This window comes from Solanum tuberosum, unplaced genomic scaffold (genome assembly GCF_000226075.1).
Source record: "Solanum tuberosum cultivar DM 1-3 516 R44 unplaced genomic scaffold, SolTub_3.0 scf00140, whole genome shotgun sequence".
In the NCBI taxonomy this organism is placed as follows: domain Eukaryota; kingdom Viridiplantae; phylum Streptophyta; class Magnoliopsida; order Solanales; family Solanaceae; genus Solanum; species Solanum tuberosum.
The window spans coordinates 407,380-426,158 of record NW_006239064.1 but is presented as its reverse complement, the minus strand read 5'-3'; the positions used below and the strand labels follow the sequence as shown (position 1 = coordinate 426,158).

At 30.7% G+C, this 18,779-nt stretch overlaps 3 protein-coding genes and 1 pseudogene across 3 annotated transcripts; 1 reads left to right on the top strand and 3 right to left on the bottom strand.

Annotated features, from left to right (window-relative positions):
• Positions 1-2,176: 2,176 nt before the first annotated feature.
• LOC102588372 (MYB-like transcription factor ETC1) lies at positions 2,177-3,993 on the bottom strand. Its single transcript, XM_006351897.2, has 3 exons — positions 3,791-3,993; positions 3,281-3,374; positions 2,177-2,412 (listed from the first exon to the last, which is right to left on the bottom strand). Exons 1-3 carry the CDS (start codon positions 3,843-3,845, stop codon positions 2,325-2,327), a joined length of 237 nt encoding a protein of 78 aa, XP_006351959.1. The 5' UTR covers positions 3,846-3,993; the 3' UTR covers positions 2,177-2,324.
• A 4,927-nt stretch (positions 3,994-8,920) lies between these two features.
• Positions 8,921-11,409, top strand: LOC102587612 (peroxidase 27-like). The gene is made up of 4 exons (XM_006351976.2): positions 8,921-9,186; positions 9,493-9,681; positions 9,932-10,097; positions 10,825-11,409. Exons 1-4 carry the CDS (start codon positions 8,974-8,976, stop codon positions 11,229-11,231), a joined length of 975 nt encoding a protein of 324 aa, XP_006352038.2. The 5' UTR covers positions 8,921-8,973; the 3' UTR covers positions 11,232-11,409.
• Positions 11,410-11,778: 369 nt separating this feature from the next.
• On the bottom strand, positions 11,779-13,197 carry LOC102587293 (peroxidase 27-like; annotated as a pseudogene).
• A 2,311-nt stretch (positions 13,198-15,508) lies between these two features.
• Positions 15,509-17,022, bottom strand: LOC107057716 (peroxidase 27-like). The gene is made up of 4 exons (XM_015310719.1): positions 16,771-17,022; positions 16,443-16,631; positions 16,186-16,351; positions 15,509-16,085 (listed from the first exon to the last, which is right to left on the bottom strand). Exons 1-4 carry the CDS (start codon positions 16,975-16,977, stop codon positions 15,679-15,681), a joined length of 969 nt encoding a protein of 322 aa, XP_015166205.1. The 5' UTR covers positions 16,978-17,022; the 3' UTR covers positions 15,509-15,678.
• Between the last annotated feature and the right edge of the window lie 1,757 nt (positions 17,023-18,779).

The following is an 18,779-nucleotide window of genomic DNA, read 5'->3' as shown; positions in this document are numbered from 1 at the left end:
GGGATTGGGATGTATTAGCGAGAGGAGAGTGATGTATTCAAGAGGGGATTTTTGATTATTTTTTTTAATGATAGGAAATTTTAGAGATTATGAGTGTATTTAGGTAATTTTTCCATAATTATTTGCCGAAAAATGACTGATGGATACTATTTCTACCAAATTGAACTATTTTGGGCTTACATTAATATAGCCTGTATATCTAAGTCAATGAGGGACGCCCTAATCTTTTGTAAATATTATCAAAACTTTTAAAACAAAATAAAAAAGTACTAATTTATTCACAATTAAATAATAAAAATTCATGTATTATAACACACGTCGTGCATTTGATTTTATGAACATCATATACAAATAAACCTTTTTGAAGATATCATAGAATATTAAGATACTATTTACTACTCTTTCTTTTTCTCCTGTTTTTTTTTAGTTCACTCCAGATAAAATATAATTTATTTATAATTAAATAAAGTTATTTTATACAATGAAATAATTTATGATCACACAAATGTCGAAAGATTATTTTAGACTATAATTTTTATTTTTAAAAATTCCTTCTTTCTTAAATTTTATATCGATTTTAATGGAGATATACATAAATTAAGACCGATAATACAACACGTCCACCGTCCATAGGTTAATTATATTCAAAATAGTAGTGCGTTGACTTATTTACAACTATATATTATACACTATATATATCTAAATATTGCACGACCTATATATTGTTTTGCATAGTTTTGAGAATTGAGAAGATGGCTATTACATCTAAAATGGCTATAGTTCTTATTGTACTCATGGCCGTGTTCCTCCTCTCCGATACCGTGATGGGGCAGCGGCGTAGCAAGGGTGGTGGTGTAGGAGGTGGTGGTTCCGGGAGCAACAACCTTTCGTCTTCCGATTATGGGCTCTTTTGTCTCCTTATATCTTCATTATCTTATATCGTCTTTCTCTACTCGCCCTATTGAGAGGATACAGTCTGACACGCACATGAGGAGTCGTATTGAAGACATATTCAAATTATTGAAATGTTTATTTGATAAATTTAGTTAATTTATGATTGCAATTTTGATTTCGATCTTTGCTTGGTTTTGAATTTTAATTTCCCTATTCATGTAATTGTATATCATTGTTTGAATGTTTGATTCTATGAAAACAAGTTTGCTTAAGTACTTAATTTTCTTGTTTTCCCCCTCCCATTTTGATTATACTTTGTCATGTATATGTTGAAAAAGTATTACTATTTTTTTTTTGTTAGTTGATGCAAGGCACCAAGTGACAAATTCTATTAGGTATACCTAACACTAAATATCATTAAAACGAAAAATGATAGCAAAATATTATATTTTCAATATTTCTATGTTGAGTTGGTTGAAATTATATATAAACCCTATTTTAGGATTATTTTTGTTTAATTCAGTCCGTTAAATAAATAAGGAAAAAATGTTTGAAATATATCTGAACTTTGACCGAAATTTCTGTAAAGAACTTTGGAAAGGACCTTTTACCCTCATGCACTATTTAATAGTGTATTTTAAAGGTATATATGTGCCCACGTGGACATCATAAATATTTCATCATTATAAATAGTAACGTGTCCACGTGGGCACATATATACCTTTAAAATACACTATTAAATAGCGCAGAGGGAATATTCCTCGTTAAAAATAATATTAGTGTATATATACCTTCGTCGAGTAACAAATGTTGCATATATACTCTCGACGTCTAACAAATGATGCATATTTATCTTTGTTATTTATTGGAAAAAGGGTCTGAAAAATACTCCAACTTTGGCTGAAATTGTTGTTACGATACCAAACTTTATGGAGGACCTTTTATCCCCTGCACTATTTAATAGTATATTTTAAAGGTATATATGTGCCCACGTGGACACGTTACTATTTATAATGATGAAATATTTATGATGTCCACGTGGGCACATATATACCTTTAAAATATACTATTAAATAGTGCAGGGGATAAAAGGTCCTCCATAAAGTTTGGTATCGTAACAACAATTTCAGCCAAAGTTGGAGTATTTTTCAGACCCTTTTTCCAATAAATAACAAAGATAAATATGCATCATTTGTTAGACGTCGAGAGTATATATGCAACATTTGTTACTCGACGAAGGTATATATACACTAATATTATTTTTAACGAGGAATATTTCCTCTTTAAATCACAGTATATTTATTCCAATCCAATGTTCACTTCTTTTTTTCATATTGTTCTACAAAACCATCTCAAATAAATAATAAGGAAGGAAGTGATAATAAATATTTTCTGATTTTGTAGCTCTATATATAGAAAGAAGAGAATATTTATTGGCTGGTGGAATTTCTTGAGTTCCAATACTTCTCAATTTCTTCTGCAGTTCTCCCTGGAATTCTTCCAGCAATTAATGACCACCTAATCAAATAACATTATTTATTGATTAAAAATGACACTTAAATAGAATGTATTAAAAAGATTTTAAAAAGGTAAATTAGTAAAACTATTTTTCTTATTTATGATTTCTTAAGAGACATAAATGAGAAAGTAGACAAGTAAAATAAAATTGTGGAAGTAATATTTAATCATCGCACCAGTGTTTAAATCAAATCGATGTAACTTATCGAACAATTTTTTTTTTCCACTTGGTGGCTGGTACTCACATTGGAGCTTAATTAAATTTGGATTTGTGTCAGAAAGTCCCAGGGGATAAAGCGCTCCCTAACAAAAACGACTCCTTAATCAAGGGTACTCAAACTCAAGACCTTTAGTTAAAGTACTTATCAAAGTAATATTTACTCTTAATTGTTACTTTAGTTCAAGAAAATTGTCCCAATGATCAGAATAACTATCACTTTAGAAATTCAAAATTAAAATTGACAATCATTTTCCATTATATTCTTAATACTAAAGAAATAAAAACAATATTTAAGAGGAAAAATCATTCTATCTTTATTAAATAAGAGTAACTTAATAAATTATTTCTTATATTTACTATTTATATTAATGAGAAGGTAAAAAATTAAAACACAGTTAAAACAAGACGGATAGAGTACCAACAAGGATTGTGATGGAATGATAAGTATTTTTCATCTTTAATCAGATATCTCAAGTTCGAGTTCACCAAATGAAAAAAAAAGACAGACAAATAGAGTATGCATAATCTAAATATAGAAAATGTTAATTATTTTTTTCAAAATAACAGCTAGCTAGACAAGAAAAATGTACAGACAATTAAGATATAGGAATTTAAATAATATAAAAAGATTATACACTGATGAATTACCTCTCACCAACCAAGTTGAACATTTTAGTAATAAGGATTTCCTCATCTTGGGAAAATTCAAGCTTCGAGCTCTCTTCCTTTTTTGCCTCAAATGCTAATTAAACACATCATTGGAAACAATAACATGAGATTATTCCTTCCGGATATTTAGTAGCGAAGTTAGGATTTTTATTAAGAGAATTTAAAATATAATGAAGTAAACAAACGTAAAGTCGAGGGAGATTCAGCCTCTATTATAAATACACAAAAAATAATTTCAATCATATATAAATAGTGTATTTTATTTTTTGCCGGATGAGGTTCCTACCTTGCTACGCCTCTAGTGAGTATTAATACTTTGAGTCTTTCTTGATAAATTTTAATTTTATCTTATAAAAGAATATATTACAATGAGATTGTATCTAAAACTATATTATTATCAAATATGAAGTAATACCACAAATTTATCATAATACATGAGTGACATAATAGAACAGTAAAAATTTACATATTTGAAAATTAAGAACTTACAAGGGGAGTCTATGAAGGCATTATTTGATGTGCTTGAACTATCCAAATCAGCCATTAGAGATGGAAATAATTTGGCAAATATTTAAAAACAGTAGCGATGAAGAGCTAAAGAAGAATAGCTAGAACCAAACTATATATAGAGGAAAATTGTACACTAGAAGAAGATAGCAGAGTTAGTTTGGTACGAGGGATAAAAGATAATAATATTGAATAAGATGCAATATGATTTCATCCAACACTTCTTAAGGGATATTCCTCCATTTCTATTTATATATCATCATTTTAGATTTCACTTCCCTTAAGAAACTAGGTAAGTTTACCACTGTACCCGTATGTATGTGGTGATCTATTGAAGTCAAGTTTACGATAAATAAACATAAATTAATTTATTTTGATTAATTATTAAATTGAACAGTGAACGTGAATTAATCATTTAGTTTTCCTATGTTGGTCAAATTCATATTTTCAAGATACTAATAACTCTCAAGGGTAAAATAGAAAGAATAATGTTATTTATGTATTGGTTTTGTAAAATGACAAGTATTAAAGAACACCTATTTTTAGTAAGGACGACATATAATAAATATGAACGGAATGAGTATTAGTTAGTCTCATGATTATTTATTATCTCGATCATTACATTATAACGATGAAATAAATTATATATCTCATATATATATATATATAGTAGGATAACTATTCTCATGAAATACCTTTATCTACCAAACAACCCCTAACCGATCGTTTAGTCTATTTGTCTCATCTTCGTACCAAACAACTCCTTGGAGATTGACAAAAGAATCTAAAGGACAAATAACCCTCGTGGCCATGATTTTTGATACTAATAAAAAAAAACAAGACTGGGGGATTGAAGGAAAAGGCCAAATTAACAAGAATGGTAGTTGTCATGTGGTCCAATAAGGGGGGTAGTTGGGAAGTTGTTTTTCACCAATACAACTTTTTGTAGTAGGTATTGTCAACAAGTTTCTCTATCAATTAATTACCACTCAAAATTATTAGGAAAAAACTAAGGTAAAAATTTATTGAGTGTTTTACAAAAATATTTCTTTTGGGAAAAGGTTGGATTTGTCCTTGTATATAAACTAGAGGAACTAATTTTTTTTCTTTATAAATTTGATTGTGGCCTGAGATATGAGAAAAAAGCGAAAATTCTACTGAGACTTAATTCATTATGTGATCAATAGGGTTAATTTGGGGTATGGCTTGGGTCGGGTCGGGTCGGGTTTTATTGCCATGTGGATTGAGAAATGAAAACGAAAAAGTACATTTTGACTAAATATAATGTCATGCCACATTTTGTTAGCCAAATATTAATAGTGACTTTTGAAGAGATATAGCCAAAATTAGTGACCTTGTTACCAAAAACAAAATGAGTTTGTTATACAATTAGCAATAGTGGGGTGTCCAATCAATTAAAATGAATATTTAGTCCCTCTATATATTATATTTAGATTATTTTTAAAAGTAAATTACCCTCAGAATTTAGATAGTGAATGACAATATAATTTTAACATAAAATAGGAGTAACTAAATAGCTAAATAGTTAATAAATTTGATTTTCTTTTGAATATTTATAAACAAAGGGATCAAAGGTGCACATCTCAGGTAATTAAAGATATTAGAAGACAAGAATGAAAATTATACTAGATATAGATTATATTTTATATAAATAGATGTTGTGTTTCTTTAACTTCATTGTACATTTTTTTATATATATTTTGAATTCGTTTAATGAAAATCCTGATTCTAACCTTACGAGAGATATGATACAATAGCGAGAAAACAAAATTTATCATGGCAATCGAATTTCACGGAAGCTTTCTAATTTTGTATCAACAATTGTGTGGAAGAATGGGTCTCATTCCGAAAAATTAAAATCGAATAGTTAAACATCAAGCCAAAAATCGAATGTCCACTACCAATTAACGATTCAAATTGGCTATTTGCTAAATTCTTCCCAATGGCTAAATTGAAAAACATCTAAATAGACTGGACTTCATGTAGAAGTCAGGCCCAAAGGGTTAGTTGCTCACAGTTGAGCCCAAAACGAATCCAAGTCTAGTTATATTGTTTTTCTCAAAACCTACTCGGCATCGCAAGGAGACCTGGATCATCTTACATTCGAAAAATATGCTACTAATATTTCTCGAATCACAAAAATAATTCAATGAGAAAAATTTAAAAACAAACAAAATTGTACTCAAATTCTTAATAATTAAAGTATTTTGTGATTGCGTTTTTTTAGGACAAATTTATATCATTAGACAGAACGTCTTTGTCTAATGGTCATTATTAATAAAATAAAATCTTCAATGTGAATAATTACAAACAAGGGGAGTTAGATCTTACCTTATCAATCCTAATAAGATTAGATAAATTTATTGCAACCACAAACAAATGAAGTCTGGGGTCGTTTGGTAAAGTGTATAAAAAATAATACTAAATAGAGTGTATTATTATTTATTAATGTTTGTATTAGTTATGCTTGCATTAATTATACATAGATTATTTCTTATGCATTGTTTGTTTTGGTGTATAAAAATTGCATGCATTGCATAAAATATTTATTTACAAAAATATCCTTCACAATTATGGTGGAAAACATGTAAAAAAGATTTTGAGGGGTAATTGAGTCTTTAACCATACTAATGCATGCATTATTTTTCTTGCATAGCTAATACCTAGAAATTCATGATATTAGTAATACACATCTTAATATACAATAGAGTATATAACTAATGTTTGTATTAGTTATGCATAGCGGAAAAAAGTATACCAAATCAAATATTACTAACATACAAAACTAATGCATGCATTATTTCTCCTAATACACTCTACCAAACGACTCCTAGTATTCTCATATTAAAGTACTCAACCTGTTTAATTTGTTTTTCCATGTGTGAATTAATTAATAGTGATAAGCAGAGTCCAACAGCAAGTTGGTTTTGTGAGTCAATCAATATATATATATATATATATATATTGGAGTTTGAAAAGAATAAAATAGATACAAATCATAACATTATCTTCAAATTTAAGCAGAATAGAATATACATAGACCGTAACCTTAACTTTAAAGGTAAAGAAACTATTTCCGATTCTTAATTAAAAAAAAAAATCAGATTCCTAATGAGAAGGTCAACTCTACAAAACTTAAAATTCGATTGGCTGAACATCAATTAAATGATTAAGTTTATAAAACATGCATGATACATATTTCTTTCTTATTAGAAAATGGACTCTTTTTAATTTATAAATATTACTACCAAATTCACGAAAATAATATATTTTTTTTCACTATTCCAAAGAAAAAGGCTTGAAAAAAGAATTTTATTTTTCTAGTGCCGACACACATATATAAAAGTGATAAAATTAATCTATAGAAACATGATGTCAGCATCATTTATTAACTCAATTCATTTATCCGTCTAATACAGTTAATGAAATTCTTTTATCAAAATATTTTTAAATATACCTTTTTATTTTTGATATGTTATGTTTTAGTCATAATAAAAAAACATGTTTTATTAAGTAATTTAAAAAAATTATAAGAAATTAATTAAAAAATTTAAGCTTATAAAAATCGAATTTATTGAGTTATGATCTATATGTTTAGTCCATCTTGATCTAGCTCATCTTAGCTTAAGTAACATGTGGTTAAGTCAATAACCTGTCAATTTATTAACTCGGTTAATCTTTTTCATTTCAAGAATGACCAAAACAGATCAACGTCACAACATTAGCATACATTACTAAAAATGAATATTAGGGACAAACAAATTTTATAACTAAACAACAAAATCATTTGCTAATCTTATTTGACAACAAATTAGTGATGCTTGATCAAAAAAGTCATGTTGGCAATGAAAATTTTAATTAGCAACGAATTAGCTAGGTCGTAGCTAGTTCTAAATTAACTTTTAGTAGTTAGGGGCGGAACAATAATAATAGTTATAATAAGTTCAACAAAATTACGTAATTTGGACTTAAACTTTTAATTTAATCTGTGTTAAAATTTATTTAACATGTACAATTACCTATAAACTCAGTAAGCAAAACAAACCATGATTCAAAATTCTTAAATTAAAATTTTAATTATGGCTCTTATCAGCATCAAATTGATTTAAAAAATAGCCACATCTATTTCATAGAAAGCTTAGTCCTTTTATGTTTTTTATTGAGGGTTGTTTGGCAGTCTATTTTGCATATATATATATATTAAAAACAATTACATTAAAAATTGCTTTGCATGGGAAGTGCTAACTGCCAAATAGTAAACTCAATTTCAATTTAGGGTGTGCTTGGGATGAAATAAAAAATATTTTCTAATTTTCCATCTTTGATTAGTTAAGATATTTTCTGTTTAGAAAAATAAGTTTCTTAAAAATGAGGAAAATGAAATTTCTATTGGAAGTAGGGTAAACAAATCCATAACTGATGTTCCGAGTTCATTGTCTCTTCCCCATTCAAGATGAAATTTTTTTCCCTCCGCGATAGTGTGATACCAAGACTAGTAAGAGAGAATGGACTTCATCCATTCGGACAAAACCCATGATCCCAATCCTCATATCTTGATCGCACTATAGTAAAAGAGACATTTAGTGGCAATAAATTATCCTTTTAGCGGTAATAATTATTAACTGCAAAAGTATTTAGCAGCAATTGAGTTAATACAATTGCATCCAGAGTCGCTAAGGCTTTTAACGATATGTATATAAAGTGTTGGTTATAAATACTCATGTTATGTTACTTCTAGATATAATATAACGACAATTATATAATTACTGCAAATTCCTTTTTTATTGTAGTGCGACTATATATCCCACCTTTCGTCACCCTTGATTACCCCTACTCCCCACCCCATAGTATTATATACACTAGGTTACATATAAATATTTTGGAGATAATATTCTTGTTCACATACAAAACACTAAAAAATAATTAAGAAAGTCACTTATTTTCTAGATAAACATTTTCCTTTGTACCAAACACACCCTTAAAATTAATACCAGCTTACATAATCAAAGAAGTGATATGTCACCAAATATCCTTCCTATTTAAATAGCATACATTTGTGCCCCTAATCAATCATCACTTCAAACAAGCAAATTAAGAAAAGCTTAATTAATTTCTTCATCTTTTTGCCAATTTTTTTAAAAAAAATGGCAACACTAAAATTTCTTTCTATTTTCATAATTTATTTTGCAATTGTATTGGGATTTGTTAATTCACAAGGCGTTGAAGTAGGGTTCTACAAGAAAACATGTCCAAATGTTGAAAAAATTGTGAAAAAGGCTGTTGTTGACTATGTTTCTATTGCTCCTACTTTGGCTGCTCCTTTGTTAAGAATGCATTTTCATGATTGTTTTGTTAGGGTAAGCAAAATTATTTTATTTACTATACTATATGGTTTTGAATTTAATACATTGTGATAATGTCATATAATTATAACATGTTACTCAATATTTGTCATTTACTATACTACCAAGTACCATCTACAAAGGAGTAGAAGTGATCAAAGACAACAGTAACCACATTATTCCGGTCACGTTGGAGTAAGCTATATATTCCTTATCAGTATTAGAAGTTCTCTATATTTTTTACGAGTGTAAGGGTGATATGATATATAAGTATAAAACTGAGTTATTTTTCTTAAATTAATTTCTATTTTGATGTTGTAGGGATGTGATGGCTCAGTGTTACTAAATTCTACTAAAAGTAATCAAGCTGAGAAAGATGCAATTGCAAACCTAAGTCTAAGAGGATTCCAAGTGATTGATGCTGCTAAATCTGCTTTAGAAAAACAGTGCCCTGGCGTTGTGTCTTGTGCTGATATTTTAGCCTTAGTAGCTCGTGATGCTGTTTCATTGGTAAATAATTATTTTCTTCGTTTTAATTTAGTTATCTGATTTTAACTTGACGTGACGTTTAAGAAAATATAAAAAACTATTAAATCTTGTGGTGTTAAATGAACGATATGTAGAATGTAAACATGCCCTTTAATTTCGTGAATTTATACTTGTCGTGTGAAAAATTTAAATTAAAGAGTTATCAAATAAAGTTTCTGCACAATTAGTTTTTCTTTGAACATGTTAATTATGTTTGTTTGTTTTTTTGCAGATTAATGGACCAACATGGCAAGTACCATTGGGAAGAAGAGATGGGAGAGTTTCAATTCTCTCAGAAGCCACAACAAATTTACCAACTCCTTTTGATAATTTCACTACTCTAAAAACAAGATTTGGTTCATTGGGCCTAAGTGTAAAAGACCTTGTTGTTTTATCAGGTAAAAATTATAATTTCATTTGACTACCTACCTTTGTATTATGATAAAAGAAAACTTACGAAAATCATATTAGTTTCGGAGCTAATTACTCATTTAGATATACTTTAGTTTGCAATATTACTAATCTTTCTAAGTTTTGGTGTGTTAAGATACATATATCCAGGATATATGAGGTCAAAATTAGGTGTAACTTATTATATATAAATACACTCTATCCAAGTGGATTCACATGTATCTGGAATACATAACAAATCTCTCTCACCTCCCTCTCATCTCGCTCGCCACTCTCCTATCTATATGGCATCCTAAATATATGTGAATCAAACCAGTTACATATACATACATATATCTAGTATGATTTGAATGTATCTGGGATACATGACTATCTCACTCGCCTCTCTCTCTATTAATTTAGTATATATGGTAGCAAAAATACATATATATAAGTGTATTTTCCTCAATATATGATAGAAAATTCTTAATTAGTGGTAAGATACATAATTATTTAAAAGTATAAATAGAATTAATATATATATATATAATATGAATGTATGTTTAATAAGATAGTTTCCTATGTTAAATTTGTACCGTTATGCAAGGTTATACATGCTTAGTCACGTATCACAAAGATCTGAACTAAAATTTACTTATAACTGTGGGATCGAACATTCTACTAACCCTATATCCTTTACTTATATTTTGGTCCTAACTTATTTCATATATATAGGTGGACACACACTTGGAGTATCACATTGCTTTTCGTTTGGTAGCCGTATGTACAATTTTACTGGTAAAGGTGATATGGACCCAAACATGGACCAAAAATATATAGCCCAATTGAAGACAAAATGTAAGCCCAATGATGTGACCACCACAGTTGAAATGGACCCTGGAAGTTTCAAAACATTTGACACTGATTATTACACTTTGGTTAGCAAAAGAAGAGGCCTTTTTGTATCTGATGCAACACTTCTCACAGATAAACAAACAAAAGCTTATGTTTTGGCACAATTAAGTTCTAGTGGATCAACTTTTTTCGAGGATTTTGGGGTGTCAATGGTGAATATGGGAAAAATTGGAGTCCTTACTGAGAAATCGGGCGAAATTAGAAAAAAATGTGCTTTTATAAACTAAGAGGAATAATTTTTGTGAAGTTATTTCTCTATCAAAAAGATTTTAGTCATTTTCATTTTCTTTTTCTTTTTTGTTCTAATCAATTCGTGAAGAATGTATCTTGTGGTGGTAAATGTACCTTTATTGTAATTAGTTTGTTAAGCATGTGACTAATAAAAATGTTGCTTCAATTCTATTAGCATGCATGGTTAAAATTGTTATTTTGTACTTTATTCAAGTAGAATAGATCGAGATCCCCTGACCTTGACGAGTTTATTCATAGGTACTTTTTACAAAATCGAGTTATCCAGTTAATCAATAGAACGACCACAAAGACGGCTAAAAAGTGGTTATTTATGAATTTACCTTATGCTAGTTGTGCTCTCTTTTCAACCTTTTTTGAAATTCAAAGAAAAAAAATAGTCTGATGCACTAAAAATAAGAAAAATCAAAATGAGAATGCATGCTAGTAAAACCAAAACAATATTTTTTATTTGTTACATGCTTAGGAATCAAATAAAAACTTACAAGTTACACTATACAATCAGAACTGGAAAAATATTATTCAATTGACATATAAAAAATACGAAAATGACTAAAATCTTGCAAGAAAAATAACTCATCAAAGTTTTTTCTTAATTTCTGAAGGCACAATGTTTTCGAATTTCCCCTGCTTTCCCAGTAAGGACTCCAATTTGTCCCATTTTCACCATCGATTCGCCAAAAATCCTTGAAGAAAGTTGATCCATGTGGATTTAATTGAGATAACACATAATCTTTCGTTTGAGTATCTGTAAGAAGAGCTGCATCAGACGCGAACAACCCTCTTCTTTTGCTAACCATACTGTAATAATTAGTGTCGAAACTCTTGAAACTTCCAGGATCCATTTCAACAATTGTAGTCACATCTGCAGGCTTACATTTGATCTTCAAATGATTAATGTAGTTTTGATCCATGTTAGGGTCCATGTCACCTTTGCCAGTGAAATTATACAAACGACTCGAAAAGGAAAAACAATGTGACATCCCAATTGTGTGTCCTCCTATGAAGGAGAGGGGAAAAAAGAGTAAGATTGTCGTCCAAGGGTAGTCAGTTGAACAAATATGTATATGAAAATTTGAACACTCTTAGCGAAATTTACCTGACAAAACAACAAGGTCTTTAACATTTAGTCCCAATGCACCAAATATAGTTTTGAGAGTAGTGAAGTTATCAAAAGGAGTCGGTAGGTTTTTTGAGGCCTCTGAGAGAATTGAGACTCTTCCATCTCTTCTTCCTAAGGGCACTGCCCATGTTGGTCCATTTATCTATATTACAACGAAATATGACATTTTATTTTGATCGGACTAAAAAAGAAAATATGACACATAAATTGAGACGAACATGAGTAATTAGTTACCAGTGAAACAGCATCACGAGCAACTAAGGCTAAAATATCAGAGCAAGATACAATGTCAGGACACTCTTTCTCTAAAGCAGATTTAGCAGCATCTATCACTTGAAATCCTCTTAGGCTTTGATTTGGAATTGCATCTTTCTCTGTCTTTATTCCCTTTTTGTTGTAATTTAGTAGTCACTGAACCATCACATCCCTACAACAAAAAGATGAATTAGTGTAAAAAAAAAACTATATTGATGGTGTATATAGTCTATCTGTCTCAATTTATGTGACATTTTTCGTTTATCAAGAGTCAAACTGACTAATTTTCGAGACTAATGCATTCAATAGGGGTGCTTACCCTAACAAAACAATCATGAAAGTGCATTCTCAACAAAGGGGCTGCCAAAGTAGGAGCAATAGAAATGTAGTGTTTTGTTGTTTCTTTGACAATTGCTTCCACATTTGGACATGTTTTCTTGTAGAATCCTACTTCCACACCTTCACAATTATTAGCAATCAAAAAGAGTTGAAGAATGAGAAATGAAAGAAATTTTAATGTTGCCATTATACTATTTTTTTCTCTTAACCAAATCTCTGTGTTGTTATTTGCTTGAAGGGATGATTGGTAAACACAAATACATGGCCTTTAAATAGGAAACAAATTATGAAAACAATTGAATGGACAGAGCTGGCATATAATGGAAAGTTGATTTTATTATTCAGCAGTTGGCACCTTCTTAACTAAGCAATTTTTAATGTTAGTTCTTCCTAATAATATAAAGGTAAGGTTAAGAAGAATATCAACTCTCTATCAAGTCAAAACAAAGTGGACTCGTATTTGGTAGATACCGTTTTATCCTTAAATAAAAGTGTTCTCTCTTTAAAATAGATAGAGATCTTGGGATCGAATCTTACCACCGCACGCTTAGCCAATGAAAAGTATGTTGTGGATGATCCAAATAAAACCCATTAGTAGTGTGATTAATAATTAATCACAAGCTCTAATAGAAATAATACTCTATTTATCATTTTATTACTTTTGTGACCACTAAACCAACTTACTATATTAAGTTATTGATGTCAAATGAATTAGAGGAATCTGCAACCCACTCCCTAATCAGTCCCTTGCAAACTAAAATGTAAATACTAATCATAAACATGTATGTCTGTTTATTAATTCCCAACTTTGCTTTTTAGTTTTCTACACTTATCTGCTCTACTTAGGGTGTCAAATGGCAGGAAATGACGTACGATGTCCTCAAAAGTGTCCTCAATTGAGACCCAACTTTTGAGTTCTGGGTTGAGTTGGGGTCGGATCTCGAGTTAGGATTAAAAGATGAATTCCGAGTTTGGTGTCAATGTCGGATCCCGAATCAGGGGTTGGGATGGGGTTTTAAGTTGGGTGTCGGAGTCAGATTTTGGGTTGAGAGTCAAGGTCATGTCTCATGTCAGGTGTCGGGTTTGAGTTCTGAATCAATCGTCAAGGTTGGATGTGGAAGTCGAATCCCATTTCAAAAGTTGGGTCCCTGATTAAGAGTCGGGGTTAGGTCCTGATTCGAAATTGAGTCCTGATTTTGGTGTAAATGTTGGATCAGGCTTCAGAAATCGAAATTCAAGTATCGATGTCGAGGCTGGATCAAAGTTCGGCAGTCGAGTCCCACATCAAAAATCAGGTCCTGATTTGGATGTCAGGAACTAGGACGGGAGTGGGGTTTGGGTCTCGAGTCAGGGTTGGGTCCCAATTTGGAAGTCAAGACCAAAGTTGGGAGTCGGAGTCAGGTTCTCATGTCGGATCCTAATTCAAAAGTTTGAACGAGTCAGATCTTGGGGTCGGGATTCGAGGTCGGGTCTCGGGTCAAGGTAGGGATCGGGTATTGGGTCAAGGTAGGGTTGAGGTCTCGATTCAGGGTTAAGGTTGGGTCTTAGGTCTCGGGTCTAGGTCGGGGTCAGGGTCTCAGATCCAGGTCGGGTCGGGTCAAGTCTCGGATTAGGATCGAGTCTCGGATTAGGGTCAGGATCGGGATCGGGTCTCGATGTCGGGTCTCGACTTAAGGTTGGGGTCAAGTCTCGTGTAAGGGTCGGGGTCAGGAGTCGAGGTCAAGTCTCGGGTCAGGGTCGGGGTTTGGTCTCGGGTTAGGAAAATACTATTTTCCTAAAAAAAATAATTTCACTCTCTAGTCTCTGGCCAAAAATAAAAGATGTTTTCTAAGAAATGTTTTTCATTCACCAATCATACACTAGAAAATATTTTCCATTCACCAACCAAACATGAGAAAGTAATTAAGTTAGAAACCAACTTATTTGTCAAGAAAACATTGTCTACGAAAACATTTTCGGGAAAAAAATTTTCCTTCCTACCGAACCCATAATGTTCGGTTTGTGGTTTTATTTTGCAGATGATGGCTATGGTATTTTGGGAAATATGTATAGAAGATCTCACTTCAGCAATGTTTTGTTTTTCTAGGTACAAGGTCCTAAGTTGTAAATAATGATGGTGTAGAATTTAAAGATTTAAATGTAAACAACTCGTATTAACTTTTGACGACAATATTTTGACTATGTAAATTATTTAAGCCACTATTTTACTTTCATCAATTTCTCTAATGCACTAGTCTATTAGATTAGTTGTACGATGAATCACAGTTGAAAAGAGGCTTTATGCTCATATTCCATTGCAACCATAAAAAATTGTATCGTATCAACAATATCACGAAAAGAAAATAGGCTTTTAGTCCTAATAAAAAAAGCCCGAAAAAATCCGAGGTTGAAAACCTCCGATTATTATTAATTTGGTTTGGTTTTCATATTTTTAATCGATACAAATGATTTGATTTGATATTTAAAAAACCCAAACTAACCCGGTGATGTACATTCCTAAGTGCATGAATGCTTAGTAAAGGTAAAGGACATTTTTATTAGTAACATGCTTAGCCAAACAAATTTACAACATATACAATAAAGGTTTCCCGACCATAGTACATTAATTAATAAGAATAGGAAAAAAACAAATTATTCATTCCCTTCAACTTAACAATTCAAAATTTATTAAAATCTTGCAAGAAAAAAAAAGCTTATGAAAGTTTCTCTTAGTTTCTGAAAGCACAATGTTTTCGAATTTCCCCTGCATTCCCCGTAAGGACTCCAATTTGTCCCATTTTCACCATCGATTCGCCAAAATCCTTGAAGAAAGTTGATCCATGTTGATTTAATTGAGATAACACATAATGTTTTGTTTGAGTATCTGTAAGAAGAGCTGCATCAGACGCGAATAACCCTCTTCTTTTGCTAACCATAGTATAATAATCAGTGTCGAAACTCTTGAAACTTCCGGGGTCCATTTCAACAATTGTAGTCCCATCTGCAGGCTTACATTTGATCTTCAAATGATTAATGTAGTTTTGGTCCATGTTTGGATCCATGTCACCTTTGCCAGTGAAATTATACAAACGACTCGAAAAGGAAAAACAATGTGACATCCCAATTGTGTGTCCTCCTATGTAGAAGAGGGGAAAAAAAGAGTAAGATTGTCGTCCAAGGGTAATCAGTTGAAAAAATATGTATATGAAAATTTGAACACTCGTAACGAAATTTACCTGATAGAACAACAAGGTCTTTAACATTTAGTCCCAATGCACCAAATGTAGTTTTGAGAGTAGTGAAGTTATCAAAAGGAGTTGGTAGGTTTTTTGAGGCCTCTGAGAGAATTGAGACTCTTCCATCTCTTCTACCTAAGGGGACTGACCATGTTGGTCCATTTATCTGTATTACAACGAAATATGATATTTTATTTTGATCGGACTGAAAAAGAAAATATGACACATAAATTGAGACAGACAGAGTAATTAGTTACCAGTGAAACAGCGTCACGAGCAGCTAAGGCTAAAACATCAGAGCAAGATACAATGCCGGGGCACTCTTTCTCTAAAGCAGATTTAGCAGCATCTATCACTTGAAATCCTCTTAAGCTTTGATTTGGAATTGCATCTTTCTCTGCTTTATTTCCCTTTGTTGAATTTAGTAGCACTGAACCATCACATCCCTTCAAAAAAATATAAAAATAAAATAAATGTATTGACGGTGTATGTACTCCATCTGTCTCAATTTATGTGACATTTTTCGTTTATCAAGAATCAATATGACTAATCTTCGAGACTAATGCATTAAATGGTGGTGCTTACCCTAACAAAACAATCATGAAAGTGCATTCTCAACAAAGGGGCAGCCAAAGTAGGAGCAATAGAAATGAAGTGCTTTGTTGTTTCTTTCACAATTGCTTCCACATTTGGACATGTTTTCTTGTAGAATCCTACTTCCACACCTTCACAATTATTAGCAATCAAAAAGAGTTGAAAAATGAGAAATGAAAGAAATTTTAATGTTGCCATTAATATTTAATTTCTTTTTTCTCAACTAAATGTTTATGTTGTTATTTGCTTGAAAGGGATGATTTGAGAACAAAAATTCATGGCCTTTAAATAGGAATTAAGTAGATGGTGATGCATTTGAATTCTTTGATTTGTTTGAAGGGTAGATATGACATATAATTGAATGTTGATTTTATTATTTAGTAGTTAGCACCTTCTTAACTAAGCAATTTTTAATGTTCTTGTTAACAATATAAAAATAAGATTAAGAGGAATATCGATTAGTAATGTTGAGATTAGTTATGTTACGTTGTGCTTATGATTTGGTGTATTAAAGGAAAGTTCTATCTTTAACCATGTTTATTCATGTAGTGATACTCTGTATGTCATTTTATTACTTTGGGATCGCGTATACCAAACCGAACTTACTAATATTAAATTGAAAATCAATTTGGTACCGGTAGTGTTGATTTATTTATTTTCTCTAAGTTAATTGATGTCAAATGCATTAGGGGAATCTGCAACCCACTCCCTTATTTTTCTCCTGCAAACTAAAATGCTAATCATATACATGTATATCATTGCTTTTATACACTCTTCAATACTTAATTATAGGATATGGTTAGAATATTTATAATATTCCAAATTTTCGTTATATAAGAATCTCACATCGGTTAAGTGTATGAGTTGTACTTTTCTTATATGATTTCGGAAAATCCTTCTCACTCGAGCTTATTTATAGGGAAATTTAAAGTCTTAATGTTTCAAAATGGTATTCGAGCTAGACTTCAAATGTCTAGTTTTGAGCGTGTCAAAATCATGCATGCATCGATCGGTTATATCGTATATTGTACGTCTACTATTATATAGCACAATCATAAGGAAATACAACTTGTATGAGTTCAAAAACTGGAATGATAAGATTATGACTAACTAATATAAATGAAGTCAACAATACATTGAAATACAAATTAAATATTTGAAAATAAAAGAATAAGTAGTTTAGGTGCATTAGTGTATATGGAATCATGGATAGAGTTGAGAGTTGGTATGTATGTAAACTAGTTCTTTAGTTGTTAAGAGTAGCAATGTAGAATAATGCATGCTATAATGCCTAAAATAAGTGTGTTTTTTTTTTTTAATAAAAAAGGTTTGGTGAACAAAGTATCTTAGTTAGCCTGGTTCAGGGAAGGGCCGCATCCCAAGGAGTGTGATTAGATAACAATGACTCTACAGGTTGAATCTGTGATCTATAGTTCAGACAAATATAATTTTACCGTTACTCCAAGACTTCTCTTTCAATGGCTAAAATAAGTAACAATGAAAAATCGATAGAGAATTGGTCCAAAAAACCGAGTGTTCATTGGGTTTTCTCCTCATAAAAATGCGTGAAAATTTTACTTTTTTTTTTTTAAAGAAAACCAATAGAGAGACCCTCGATTTTTATTTTTTTTACAGAAACTGAGGGAGTCCGTCGAGTTTTGAAGTGCGAAATTGCAATTGAAGAGTATAAATAAAAAACAGAAAAAACATTTCATGAAAAAACAAATATGGTCGAGTGAATAAAATTGTCCAAAATCACATAAAATACATGAATTCGATTCAATTAGCTACATTTTTTTTATGTGAATTTCGAAAAAAACCAACTTTCTTGATTTTAACCGACTCTGTCCGTTGATATAATCCAAGGAACCAAAATCTGATGAGTATATATAACTTAAAAGCAAACATTAATATATAAATAAATTACCTCTTTACTAGCTACGCACTTGGTATGGTTGATAGAGATAGTATCGAATCTTCTGTTAAAACAATTTAATTAA

What these genes read in the sequence shown, in the direction of transcription:
- LOC102587612 (XM_006351976.2), top strand. Translation starts at nt 8,974, where the DNA reads ATGGCAACACTAAAATTTCTTTCTATTTTCATAATTTATTTTGCAATT. An exon ending in CTCGTGATGCTGTTTCATTG is followed by an intron (nt 9,682 to 9,931) that starts GTAAATAATTAT and finishes GTTTTTTTGCAG; the next exon opens with ATTAATGGACCAACATGGCA. An exon ending in AGACCTTGTTGTTTTATCAG is followed by an intron (nt 10,098 to 10,824) that starts GTAAAAATTATA and finishes TCATATATATAG; the next exon opens with GTGGACACACACTTGGAGTA.
- LOC107057716 (XM_015310719.1), bottom strand. Translation starts at nt 16,977, where the DNA reads ATGGCAACATTAAAATTTCTTTCATTTCTCATTTTTCAACTCTTTTTG. An exon ending in TTCATGATTGTTTTGTTAGG is followed by an intron (nt 16,632 to 16,770) that starts GTAAGCACCACC and finishes ATTTTTTTGAAG; the next exon opens with GGATGTGATGGTTCAGTGCT. An exon ending in AGACCTTGTTGTTCTATCAG is followed by an intron (nt 16,086 to 16,185) that starts GTAAATTTCGTT and finishes TCTTCTACATAG; the next exon opens with GAGGACACACAATTGGGATG.
- LOC102588372 (XM_006351897.2), bottom strand. Translation starts at nt 3,845, where the DNA reads ATGGCTGATTTGGATAGTTCAAGCACATCAAATAATGCCTTCATAGAC. An exon ending in TGCCTTCATAGACTCCCCTT is followed by an intron (nt 3,375 to 3,790) that starts GTAAGTTCTTAA and finishes GTGTTTAATTAG; the next exon opens with CATTTGAGGCAAAAAAGGAA. An exon ending in TTCAACTTGGTTGGTGAGAG is followed by an intron (nt 2,413 to 3,280) that starts GTAATTCATCAG and finishes TTATTTGATTAG; the next exon opens with GTGGTCATTAATTGCTGGAA.